The following is a 14322-nucleotide window of genomic DNA, read 5'->3' as shown; positions in this document are numbered from 1 at the left end:
TTATCTCCTCACTTTCAGGGAAACCTCCCCAATCCCTTGCTCCAGCCCACTTCGCTTTGTGTGACAAACCTTTGCATTATAGAAAAAAGAACCTTCAAACTAATTCACACTGTACTACTGGTATCTTAATACATTACTTCTTGGGATGGGGGCAATGCTAATTAGAAATTGGGGCTTAACCTAAACACCACAATCAGAACCAAGCACAGTGAAATTTCAGTTACTGTGGCTCTTTAGTTGGCAAGAGATTTCACGGGGGAGGCATCGCCAGCTTCAAGTCCTCACACAGGTATGATTACCTACTCCATCTAGCATGCCACATGCCACTGTCACACACACTGTGTGTGTCACACACACTCAGCAGTGACTGAGTTCTTGCAAAGTGGAAGGTGCTCAGCTAAGCACTTGGATAACCTGTTACTTCATGAAAACCCGAGTCAATCCCACTTGCCTTCCTGGGTGTTTCAGGGCAGAACTCCCTCATTTCAGCTGATTTTGTTCTTTCACCTGTAATGCTCTACCTAGAGAGAAGATTGTTATAAGTGCTTCAGAATCACTGTAATTATCACACAATTCATTCCAGAAAGGGTGATTTCTAAGCTAATGTTCACAAATTATATGCATACTTCAAAAGATCATTTGAAAGACATAAATTGTCATTAATATTAATAATTTGTTCACCTCTTTCCCCTATTAAAAGCTTCAATCTATAAGCATTTGAGGCTTGACTATCTCATGGGAAAAAATACCATCTGAATGAGTAATTAAATTATTGCGGCTGTGACTTCACATCAGAGGAGTTGCGCCCTGACCTCAGTACGGCAGTGGGGCAGGGTAGAGCTGAACAGGAGACGAGAGGCACATTTCCAGCCCTCAAGACAGAATGAGAAAGACATTCAGTCTCTAAAGGTTTATGAACATGATTTTCAATCAGATTCCTGAAGCCAACTGTTCAGCTCCTACACTTAGAAAATGACAAGTAATAAAAGCTGGTTCCAGGGTGGGTTAGGGAGAGTAGAGAACACTGGAATGCCTTTAAGTCACCCCTGAAATTCTATGCTTCTTGTATCTACATCTGATTCCCTAGAGGGTTGGGAAATTGCTATGCAGATTTATGAAAAATAATATATAAATCAGAAGTGTCCCTCTCCCTCTTATCTTAATAAAGGGAACTGTAGTAGTCCTATACCACTGCTATCCTCTCAGGCTTTTGCTTCCTAACACCCTCAACTTTTTTCAAAGATACTCTGTGCTCTGGGGGCGCATGGGTGGGTTAGGCGGTTAAGCACCTGACTCTTGATTTCAGCTCACGTCATGATCTCAGGGTCCTGAGATCGAGCCCTGCATCGAACTCCGTGCTGGGCCTGGAGCCTGCTTAAGGTTCTCTCTCTCCCTTCCCCTCCTGCCAGCACTCTCTCGCTCTGTCTCTTAAAAAAATAAAGATATTTTGCACTCTGCTTTACTGGCTGTTTCCAAATACTGGGCTACCTGATTCTCCAGAAGATCCTCTGTCTGGTTATCCATTTGCCTTTTCTCAGTTGTTTCCCCTTCATCACACTCTGAAATACTTGACACTATTAAGCATCCTCTCCAAATTCAGAACCAGGTGTAGTGGTCAAAAGCCCAGCTTCCTCTTCCTCATCTGCAAAACGAAATGATTAATACCGCCTTCTAAGGTCACTCTATGAAATGAATGGGAGCATTCACGTCAACTGCCTGGGCTGATGCCTGGCCCATAGTGTTGGGTAAAACTAAACAAACAAAAAATAAATGTGTTTGCAGTACTCTGCACTAGTCTAGGTTCTCTCCTCTTTTAAACTTTTCTTTCATTTGTCTTCCTTTTACTCCTTGAGTCTGGGTAACTCCCTCCAAAGGTTTTGCTCACTTTTGATTCTCTCATCAAATAGAGCAAATTTCTCATTTCTGACAACTGTCCTTATGAAAGTAACCCAAATCTAAGTCCTTATCTCAGATCCTTCCCTCAAGTTCCAGATGGTATTCCCAGATGCCTGCTGGACTTCATCCGTACGTACTGCAGGCACTCCACATGTTCAACACCCCACAGGCTACTATCCCCCTCCACCATCCCTGCCCAAACTCTACTTTTTCTCTTGACTTTTCTTGTTCTTTTAAGGGCCCCCAATGTGTTGAATCTTTCATATTTGGGTCCTCAACTTCCTTCTTAGTCTTTAGCAGTCATTCTTGGGTTCTTAGGACCCACTTACACCTTAAAAATTATCAGGAACCCCAGAGAGCTTTTGTTTTTTGTGGGTTATAACTATCACTATTAGCCATGTTGGATATTAAAACAGAATTTTTAAAAATATGTATTAGTCCATTTAAAATTAGCAATAAACTCATTACAAGTTAACACATTCTATGAAAAATAACTTTTTTCTAAAACAAAAAAACAAGTGAGAAGAGTGGCTTGTACATTTTTGCAAACCTTTACTATCTGGCCTTCTGGAGGGCAGCTGGATTTTCACCTCTGCTTCTTCGTTCAATCTGTTGTAATAAGTTTTAGTTGAAACATAGAAAGAAAACTGGCCTTGCTCAGATATGTGGTTGGAGAAAAGAGTCATATTTCAATAGTGTTTTCAGATAATTGTGCATAGTCCTCCTTGACATTGCACCAAAACTCAGCGAGTGACAGTTTCTCAACGGTTAGTTACCATGTTGAATCTGAAACCACATCAATGGACTTTTTCTATTCTATTAGACTAAAAATGCATTGATCCATTTTGCATTTTGACTAGATCTTTTACCCAAGCATCAGTCATTTGAAAACTGTTGGTACACTGAGCTCTATCTTCTCAACGCTCATGTAATTCACTATACAATGTCAAAAAAATCCCGTTCGGGGCATCTGGGTGGGTCAGTCAGTTAAGTGTCTGACCCTTGATTTTGGCTTAGGTCATGATCTCAGAGTTGTGGAATTGAGCCCCATATTGGGCTCTGTGCTCAGTGGGCAGTCTGCTTGAGATTCTGTCTCTCCCTCTCCCTCTGCCCTCCACCCCTGCTCTCACTCAAAATAAATAAATAAATAAATAAATAAATAAATAAATAAATAGTCTTTTTGAAAATCACATCCATTAATGTCACCATTAATCTCATCAAAAAGTGTTTGAGTAGTGGGAAGTTATCAAGCTCATAGTGATAGATACATATTTAACATCCTAGTTTTGACTTGAAAGCTCAAATTTTATCATTAGACAACAAATACCATGAGTTGTCTTACTTCAAGTGAGAGGCTTATTTTACTCAGTTTTGAGAAATGTCTGCCAGATAACCAAATCTGAACACCATAGTTTGTCCGTGAGTTGTTCTTTTAAGTGAAAGTGGTGTTCCATTTTTCAAAACGTCTGGTGTTCAGCTTATAACTCAATTGCCTGAGTGCTTTTCCTCCAGATAGCCATTGCTCTTTGGTATGCAGAAGTGCTTTCTACATACCACTCATTTCACCAACCAGAATATTAAGAAGGCATATACACAAGGGCTATAATTTAATAAAATTAACAATTTTTACAGATTTTTTTTTTTATTGTGATGCTAAAAGCTGAAGAACAGAGTGACTGTTAGATCAGTTGGGTGCTGCGGCCTTAATTCATGCTTAGGCAACAGCAGCTTTTCCCACCAATGCTTCCTACCATTGCAAATATCAACATAACGAAAAATGTCTTAGTATTGTGAAACACATCTTCACTACACAGACCCTCTGAAAATGTCTTGGAGAGCCCAAAGGACCCACTGACCAGACTTCGAGAACTATGGCTTATAAGGTATCTAAATCTTCAGAGTCAGCCTTCTCTGTAATATGTTTATCCTTTCTCTTCCATTCTTCTTGCCTTGACCAGAACTGGGACCCTTGTTAATTTTCTCTGGATTGCTCTAACAGACCCCTACCTGCCCAGGGTCATCTTGCAAGGCTGTGAAATCTGACCCAGATGTGAGTAGGGAGCAGAAATCCAGCCCAAGCTCCATGGGACATGGTTTGGGGTGACATCCTCCAGAAAAAAGGAGTGACATCCTCCAGAAAATTTACTAATTTGCACAAAGCTGTAGTATGGGCTTGTACAGGCCTTATAATTGCTTATTTCACTCCCTAATCTTCTTACCACAGTTCAACCCTGTGATCACAATACTCTGTGATCACAATACTCTGAACTCAACTGTGATCACAATACTCTCTGTGATCACAAAACTCAGCTGCGATCACAATACTCTCATCTCAAATGCCATTGGAATAAATACTCTCAGCTTGGAATCTACGGTGTCACTTGAGGGTTGCCAAATGAAATAGAGGACACTTGGTTGAGTCTGTGTTTTAGACAAGCACCAAATAATGTTTTGGTATAAGTACATCCTAAATATTGCATGGGATATGCTTATCCTAAAACATTACTTGTTGTTTATTTGAAATTCAGATATAACTGAGTGTCCTGTATTTTTATTTGCTAAATCTTCAACCATATTCCTGCCCCACTACAGTTGCCCTAAGCTTCAACCAATTTGAATATTCAGTGTTCTCAAACAGCCACCCATGCCTTATGCTTATCTTCTCTACAGTACTTCTGTACCTCTGTTCTTGTTCTTACTCTACCTAGGATGCCCTCTCTACCTATCCTTCTCTGTCAAAGTCTTGCCATTTCTCAGTGGCCACAAGCTTTTACTAATTGCTCCAGGCAGCCATGGTGTCTCCCATATTTGAGCCACATGGTTCTTCATCTCTCTCCTAAGGTATCTCTTCTACCTCACTTCCTCTATTTTGTATGTAGCCGTGGGGCACCTTGGTAGCTTAACTTGTCTTCTCTATTAGAAGGTGAGTTCCTTTAGGACAAGGATCATTTGACCACCTTTTTTGTTCCTGTAGTAACTAGTACAGTACCCTGCACATATTTTGTGCTCAATACATAGTTGTTAAATTGTCAATGTTTAGCCCACCATGTTTTTTAGTTACTAATTGAAAACAATGATGATTCATTGCTGACGAAGACCTTTCCACATTTGGATTCATTTGCTAATTAAGGATGAATCATTTGCTGGTAAAGATCTTTTCACATTTGTCATGTTTCAAGTGAAAAACAATTGAGGCTGAACAGCATGGAAGTATCACTTGTGACTAGGCAGTTCTCATAAAAGATAATAGCTACCATAACTTGGAATGTGGGATACCTTAAAAGTACTAATCTAGCTTTCCATTTGATTTGGTGTGGAGAGGGAGTGAGACTATGATAAAGCCATTCAAGAGTGTCCTAACCCTCATGGAAGGATGAGTACTATTATACTTTCATTTCTTCCTTCTATGTCTTTCCTTTCCTCACCTCCATCTTTCTCATTTGGCCCCTCTGCATGGAGTATGTCATTCATGTATAACATATTAAGTCATGGGGTCATTTACCAGGAAACAGACAACTAAAGTTTTCAGGCATGTCATCGCTGATAAAGAAAAATGTCTCCTAACAGAGAATATGACATATAACTGGAAAAGTAAGTACTTAGGAGCAATTCATTTAACCATCATCGAGGTTCCCAGAACTTCTAGGCACTGGACTCTGGCACCACCTTTGTGGGATAACTGTTGTTGCTTTCTGGCCGTAGAGTGGTGGTGTTAGGATATCCAGCCTACCTTCCTTTCCCTCCCATCACTTAATATTTTCTTTCTGCTTAGGCCTACAGGGAAAGTGTTTTTACTCACTTAAAGGTGAATGTAGATACCTATCCCTTCAAAGAGCTGCCCACACCACAGCTACGGAAGGGATGAACTGACTCAGTAGTTCTAAAAGTGATGCCCACATGCCCTACTGCCATCACACCGGCCCATGAACCTCCCGTTCATATGTGGTGAAAAATGGCCAATGAAACACAAAGCTGAGTAACTCTTTCCAGACCAAAGGGTTTTGTAGGCCCTAGACATGTCCTTAAGAGTTAGTATAGTGTAACGTCATGGGCTCAAGGGAGTTGAGTCCCATAGCAACAGACTAAATATTGTGTCCTAACACTTTCCTGACCATGCATAGCAATATCGGTAGGTAAAAAAATAATTTTCTAATCCCAGCATAGAACCTTTCTTTGACTAAATGGTCACTTCATATATTTAAAATGCCTTTATTGGGATAACTTTAATGGATTTGGAAGGAATACAATTTGTCAAGATAAATGTATATCTAAGGAGTAGCTCAAGACATAAGTGTGTTTAATTAGTGGCTGTAGTACTCCTGACTCAAGTTCTTCTGCATTAAGAATTTATATATCAGCTTTCCCATCCTTTACTTGCAAACTTAAACGATCCCTCCTCCCCACTCTCTATTTTTTTTTATTGCTTACTTTAAACAAGGAAAATCTAAAATGCTGGTTTCAAAAAAAATAAAGCTATAGTAAATTACCTGCACTAAGTACAATTTGAAGGAAAATGACTGATAGTTTATTGCTCTTTGGTAAAAAATAGATAATGCAGTTTCCTTTACTGGCCCCATTGTCGTCAATTTAGAATGCATGACCAGACCTGCCTGGCATATATATTCATGTGTTTGTTCTAAATCCTCATTTTGTCCATTAAGCCCCATGTTACTGTCCATTGAAAAAAAGCAAGTTTTATCTTAGAACACCAGTAAGAAAAGACATTTAAAATTTTTTAAATAAGGAAAGCTATTAAATACGAATGTTAGTGTAGGATTCATTTAGTTTTACCAGTGAAGTCCTGAAAAGAATGAGACTTTTAGCTTTTTGAAAAACGCAAAGTACCTTCATGCTTTCTGACATAATTCTACCCTCAGTTTTTTATTTTATTTATTTATTTTGAGAGAGAGAGAGAGCATGAGCAGGGGGAGGGAGACAGGGAGAGGGAGAGAATCTCAAGCAGACTCCCCACTGAGTGCAAAGCCCAACACGGGCTCAATCTCATGATCCTGAGATCACGACTTAAGCCAAAAGCAAGAGTCAGACACTTAACTGACTGAACCACCCAGGCGCCCCTATACTCTCAGTTTTGTAGTGTCTTCTCTCAGAGATGCTTCATGTACAGAAAATGGTTTATAATCTTTTTTTAAGTTTTTTATTAATTTATTTTGGAGAAAGAGAGAATGAGAGCAAGTAGGGGGAGGGGCAGAGGGAGAAGGAGAGAATCTCAAGCAGACTGTGTGCTGAGTGTGGAGCCTGAGATGGGGCTTGATCCCACAACCCTGAGATCATGACCTCAGCAGAAATCAAGAGTGGGATGCTCAACCAATGGTGGAGCCACCCAGGTGCCCCGAGATTGGTTTATAATCTTGAGAACAAAAGGAGAATCCCTTTATAGGTCTAGGATGAGAGGCAGCAGGCTTGCATGTAAAAGGCACGGGTTCTACACTCAAACAGAAAGGTTCTGATCCTGTTCCTGACAAAACTCAGGCCAGTTACTTAGCCACTCTCAGCTCATATTTCTTTTCTGCAACGTATGGCTAATAATATTTACCTAGGTTTGTGGTGGGTAAACATTCAGTAAAAGCAAGCAAGCTTTATTTAATAATCTTGGCTTCGGCTACATGTACACCTGTAATGGGAATAAAAAATTCACATCTCCACGCTTATGTAGCAAGGACTGCAAACAGCATCCTCCGATACACGGACTGTCGATATTACCGTTGTTGGGGAAACCCGGGACTCAGTGAGGCCGTGGCCTGCGTTCACCGGTAAGAGCTAGAATAGCACTCAGGTGACTTCTCCTGGAGTTCAGCTCAGTGTGAAGGTCCCAGGGCCCTCCTGTGGTGTCTGCCAAATTGCCTAGTCCTGTTGGTCTTGATCATAGAAACGGAAAAACTTAATTTGAAGTTGAATAGCTCCGTAGATTTGTCATTGTCTTTGATATGGGCTCCCTCAGATGAGAACCTTGAAGAATTATTGTAGAAAGGGTGGAAATGTGTTGGTGAAAGCTGTCCACATGCTGCGTCTGTACATTTAGGAGTAAATCACGGTGCTCTTCCTGCTGTTCAGGACTCTGTCTGTTGACATTAAAATGTCCTTACAACTTATAAAAATCATTAAGGACTCCATTTGTGCCTCCCTGGTGGGAAGTTAGGAAATAAAGCCATGCCAGCTAGTGTACATTTCAAATATTTACAATACTGTACTTTCTCTCCAGGCAGCACTCTCGCAGCATCCCTCTGAGAAATTAGTGCAGACACAGACTAGCCCTCCCCCAGGCCAGCATTTTATTAAGGAAATCTCAGAGTCAGTCTTTCTCCATTGTCCCCTAGAACCCTGATCTCATCACCTCTGATGCTTATGCCAGAAAATAAAGGAAAGGAACAGAAGAAGGAGGGGAGAGGGGAGAGGTGGGAGGAGGGAAGAGGAGGGTAACTGGCATTTCACAGGTGCATAGTAAGTATTTACACTGAACTGAGCCTCCACCAGCAACACTTCCATTCTAAATCTCACTTGAACTATAGTTTCAGTAACAAGGGACAAAGTAATAGCAATAGTGATGGCTCGTAAGTATTCGATAAGAAAGAAAAATATGGAAAATGACAAGATCACTCCCTGATGAATGAAAGATAAAAGACTGACTCGAAGACAATTTCTTTAACAAGAAAAGTGTAAAATGATGGGAAAAGGTAGTAGGAATGGTTTTAGAATTTATTTCCCAGAGGATTTTTTTAATTAAACACATTTCTACCTTTCTGGGATGGTTTAAAGAGGCCCAATGGAGGACAAAGGAATTCATCCTTAGAGAGATGTATGAGCCTGTGAAGTCTTTCCACGGAGGGAAGGAAACGCCATAGACAGTTGGGGTAAGGGCAAGAAGATGGAAAGACAAATCCAAGGAGAGCTTCTCGCTTAGGCTCATGATGTGTACGCGGGTAACGGGCAGGGATTCCTCCCCACTCCCAGCTTTGCTCACCAGATATTGTGAGCAGATACATCCCCTGGTGTAATCCAGCACCAGATCCCAGAATGGAAGGTTCTGTCGCTGAGCTTGTCACTACTCTCCAACGGCAGGAATCACCATGGTGCTGACCATGTCCACCATCCTCTCTGGCATGAGCGCCTCCATGCCGCAGGTGTCCTACATCAAGGCCGTGGACGTGTACCTGTGGGTCAGCTCCCTGTTTGTGCTCCTGTCAGTCATCGAGTATGCAGCTGTGAACTACGGGAGCAATTCAACAAGACAGGCAAGGTACTGCTTGTTCAACTAGCGGATCCCTTTGGAATGTGAAAAAGACTATCCTTACCTATAATCCTCTCCTGACGGTGTCACAGCCCTTGTGTTAAGTCTCTATACCTTGGCCAGATGCAGGTTTACAGGATTTATTATTGAACCGTACTCTGTGTTCGCTGGTCTCCTCAGCATTCTTACTCACCTTTGCCGGGAGTTTTTTTGTGTGTGAGGCACTTCGCTCAGTGTGCCCTCCCCACTGACTCTATCCTTTGAAAAGGAAGGGTTGATGTACGAACTATATCCTTTCCAGCAGGTGATGATGATGATGAGAATGGTGAGAACAGCTAACATTAACGTGTGTTTACTATATTGGTATTATACTACCACTACCATACCGTATGTCACTTCATGCTGAGTGACCCCAAGGGGTCGGTTCTTTATCACCTTCGTTTTACAGAGGTGACATAGGAGCAGATAGGAAGTAACTTGGCCAAGGTCACACAGCCCAAGAGGAATCAGGATTTGATTCTGACCCTCCCTGACTCCAATGGCTGTGCTCTCAATCCATAAATGATATATTTCTCTCCACCAGAGCTAGGATTTATGTTTCTCTTCTTGTCACTTGGGAGAGTGGAAGAACATAAAGAGAGATTCTTCTCTCCGCAGTATACTGGGAATAAAAGGTGCCTTCTGGGTTCTAAACGTCCTCACATGTTTCTTGTGCCATTATTTAATAAAAATGGATAGATTGATATCTACCAGCTTCATTTCACAAAGGGCTGGGGCACCAGTTCACTGTTATTATGAGAACTGACATAAAACCTAATTGATCATATCGATTTGTTTGCTAGCCTACACTTGAGACTATCTGTGTGTGTATATGTGTGTGTATATATATACACAGATATGCACATAATTTTAATGTAATATATTCACATTGGTTTAAGAAATTCTTACATGCACAATTATACATGCCCAAAACATTATTTAATATTTGTTACACTTGTAGTGAGAGCATTCCTTACTTTTCAGAGTGTTTTATATCCTCTTTTCAAATCGAACCTTCATATCAGCTCCATGAGGTCGGCCTTACAGAGATTATTATCTCTATTTTTAAAATGAAGCAACAGAGTTTTAGTGAAGGAAGGTGATTTGCCAAAAGATTCACGGCCAACAGAGATGCAGTTGCAGTTCAGATCTCCTGAAACGCTCCTTCATGCTTCTACTATAGAGCCTTTGAGTCAACGCTGTAATAGGAGCTGATTTCGCTTTTTTGCTGATGCTTCCATTTCTTTTGTTGACTGTGTGAGTGTCCTCACCACATACATACCCACAGTGACAGTAGGCAGGTGTGAGGAAACCAGGAGCTTTTAGACAAGTATGCGGTAATGGATGTGCACACATCACCTGGGATTTGTTCAGGTTTTCGTTCAGTAAATCCGGGGTGAGAGAGCGGTGAGTCTGCATTTCTAACACACCCCCGATGCTGTTGGTCCATACCCACACTGTGAATAGTAATGATTTAGATAATCTGTGAAGTGAAAGATGACAGGGAAAAAATGTGTGATGACGAAAAGAATTTTGATGTTTCTCTGTTTTGTTTTTATGTGGAAAGTAGTTAACCCAAGAAAGGCATTGTCGTAATCCAGGCCCACCTCTCTCTAGTCTTTTGATTCCAAACTTGTCTACATCTCCCCACCCCCACCGGCCACACAACAAATGTGTTCACACTACTGAATTTTCTTTTTCACTGGATGGGGTTGTACAGTCTTCTTATGTACCACTACGGAGAGAATCTTTTGAGTTAATAAGCATCATACATTTAAAAAAAATTTTTTTTATTGGGGTAAAATCCATATAACGTAGAACTTACCATCTTAACTATTTGTAAGTGTGCAGTTCAGTAGTGTTAAGAATATTTACCTGGTTGTGCAAGCAATCTCCAGAACTTCATCTTACAAAACTGAAACACTGTGCCCATTATGCAACTCCCCATTTTCCCCTTTCCCCAGTCTCTGGAAACCACTTCCTTCAGAGGCACAATTATCTCAAAGAAATGTCCTACCTGCCATTCCTAGATTTGTGGGGCAAAATGAAAAAGCACAAGATTTGGAGTCCGAAGAAGTGATGCCAAACCTAACTCCACAACTTCCCAGCTCTGCTTTTTGGGTTGTCTCCTAAACGTCATTCTTCATTTTCCGAATGTTGGCATTTCTTCCTACTTATCTCACAGGGCTGTTGTAAATGGTGGAGTAAATGGGTCTGAAACTTCTGCAAGCTGTAAAATGCTACACAAATGTTAAGTTCTTATTGCGATTAGTGCCCAGAGACGCGGCTCTGAAAGAATAGCAGCTTCAACGAGGATAGTGGGACAGGCTGTCTGAGATGAGACATGGTTAAAGGGGTAGGATGCCCTGGTGAGGTGTAGGGTAGAAAGGCATGTCCATAGGTTTGGGGGATAACCAGTGATACGTCTTTCCTCTATACCTGAGTTTTAGAGAGAGAAAGATGTGGGGACCAGACAGAGAGAGGATGATGTCACTTTGTTGTCGATAAAGCAGTTGGGAGTAAGTGTCTTAGATATGTGAGCAGGAGGTCTCACTAATGTTTCATCACTGTACTAAACATACTTGCCCTTTTGGTCACTGGTAAAGCTAGACAATTCAGGACTCTCCCTGTGAGGATGGTCCCCTTTTACCTCATCTCAGAGAACAAACTTGGATACCAATGCAGATCCCAAAGTGAGGACTCAAAAGGAACTGAACCACACATGCTAGTTCCTTCTCCCAAATCTCTAGGGTAGGATGATGGAGGGATAGTGAGAAAGACCAGGAACATGAGGGTTTAGAGCTCCTCCCTATGAAATCATGAAGTTAAGCAAAGCTCATTAACTACCACCGTCACCATCACACTCCTGTCCATACCTCCCCCAGATGCCAAGAGCTGGGAGAACATCAAGGGCCATGGAAAAATCGTCTGTAGTGTTAACGTTTGCCCAGAAAGGAAAAAAGAAGTTATTTTCTTTCTTATACCTTCATCCAAATGTATTCCTACTTCCAGGACTTAGAACTTAATATAAAATAGTCAAATCCCTACTTCAGATATAATATGCCTTGGGTATGTGCTTAGTTGTAGACGAGTGTGAAAAATTAAAGACCCATGCTAAAACTGTTTCTACTAGAACAACAAACTTACACATTAGTGGAGATTAGTACCCTACTGGTAAAATGTATACTGCAAGATTTAATCAGTTATATACACGGTTTTAAATTATCATGATGTCCAGTAGGTTAACCAGTAGTGTTCTGGATGGCTATAATGAAACCACTGAAGAGACTATATTAGTTATTCTATCCTCAGATCCAGAGTAGAATATATTATTAATGTTATTTTTGGCTATCTGAGGTTAGTTTTTTAGTCTTGATCTATTTCATCTTTATATGATGCATTTTCATTCTATTATGAAAAGTTTCTACGGCTAAAACAAAAAAGGACAACATAACTTGAGTATGGGTCTTTGGTTAGTTTACTGACTACATAAGATATTCTCTATGTCTCTTGAATTCAGTAGAATATTAGGTTTTTTAATTGCTATGAATCAAATATGTGTTTTGGCAGAATTTACTCTGTAGCCTCCAATTTGAATTCTGAATAATTTCATCCAGTAGTAGCCTGTTCATATTTGTTTTTTAACTTCACTATAGATCAAGAAGTGATTTTGTTTCCTCAGAAAGAAATTAGTAATAGCTGCTTCATAGACACTGTTCTGTATCAGTGAGAACCACTATCTTCCTCAAAGTAAAACCTTAAAGAAAAATGGTAGTTTAGATTCAATCAGGCACTGGAGCCAGGAAGTATTGATAATTCTCTCCTTCTGAAAAATAAGCCAATTTCAGGTTGTTTAATTGGGCTATGTTGGTATCATTTATAGGTACTTTCCAGCAAAAATGGGAAGGCTTGGCCAATTCACATTTAAAAAGAGCAGCTAAAATCTTTTCCTACCCCTATGCCAAATTTAAGCATAAATGGATCACCAGATGATATTGTTCTGGTTTTGGACAAAAAAACCCACACTGACTGGGTGTATTGCTATGTTTTCTCTAAAGAGGAAAATATGTTGAAAAGCAGATCCAATTGGCTTATATTGCTCTTCTGATAAATCATATTCAATTTCAACTCAAACTTGTGGCAAACAATTCATACTACTCAGAAACAAAGGCAAAACCTGAAACAGTGCTCCTTTCTGGAGGAAAGATGCATTTGAGCATTCCAATCTATCAGGTCAGAACTAAATTAGAAGACATTGACATTATAATTGTGAGACATTTATTTGTATAATGTTCAAATATCTCTATGGAGACAATAATAAACCTTGCTAAATCCCTATTAAAAACAAATCTCTATGATGATGTTTTCCATTTATTACTAAAATGACTTTTAGTCAGATACTAAAGGCAAAACCAGAATTCTATTCTTTAAAATAAGCAAAGCGTTCTTAGCATTTCTTGAAACTATCTATTTTAAAATTCTGATTGTTTAGACTTTTACTGTGATTCCTACCTACAGAACCATATTCATGACTTACTAACAAAAGTCTTTTTGTCGGCTTGCTGGAATGTATAATATTGATAGAGTTCAAGCCATGGCCTTCAATGGTTGTTATCATGACAGCAAGACTGAAATGGACCAGACTTCCTTTTCTCTACACTCAGAAGAGGACTCTGTTCGAGAAAGATCCACAGGCAGCCCCAGCCCAGACTCATCTCAGATAAAGAGAAGGCAATTCTTAAGAGGGCATGTTGGTAGAATCATTCTGGAGAATAACCATGTCATTGACACCTATTCAAGGATTTTCTTTCCCATTGTGTATATTATATTTAATTTGTTTTACTGGGGTATATATGTGTGAGGAGCAATTCCCAACGTATAACACTTGTCTTGGAATCAGACTATGTTACAAACAACAACAGCAACAAACAACTCCTGACTGTCAGTTGGACGGAACCAGATTAAACTGGGAGTCAGCCTCTCCCGGACTACAGAAGATTTGAAAGTTGACCGATTTACATCTCGGAGAGAGGCTAAGGTCCCAGGAGAATTTGACTCCATACATAAGAGTCACAGGCATGCATATGACAGAAAAACAATTTCCATAGGGAAGGGCTTTGTAACTACCTCTGCTAGACCCT

At 40.3% G+C, this 14322-nt stretch overlaps 1 protein-coding gene across 1 annotated transcript in view; it reads left to right on the top strand.

Annotated features, from left to right (window-relative positions):
- The window catches only part of GABRR3 (gamma-aminobutyric acid type A receptor subunit rho3), a 45501-nt gene extending 31459 nt beyond the window's left edge, over window positions 1-14042 (top strand). The window contains exons 8-10 of the mRNA XM_008689678.1: window positions 8974-9151; window positions 10556-10577; window positions 13728-14042. Of these exons, the coding sequence (XP_008687900.1) occupies window positions 8974-9151; window positions 10556-10577; window positions 13728-14042 (515 nt within the window). The remainder of the gene's footprint in view (window positions 1-8973; window positions 9152-10555; window positions 10578-13727) is intronic.
- The last annotated feature ends 280 nt before the right edge of the window (window positions 14043-14322 follow it).

The sequence above is a fragment of the Ursus maritimus genome, unplaced genomic scaffold (genome assembly GCF_017311325.1).
Source record: "Ursus maritimus isolate PB19 unplaced genomic scaffold, ASM1731132v1 scaffold_4, whole genome shotgun sequence".
Lineage (NCBI taxonomy): Eukaryota > Metazoa > Chordata > Mammalia > Carnivora > Ursidae > Ursus > Ursus maritimus.
This window is presented reverse-complemented; position numbering and strand designations above follow the sequence as displayed.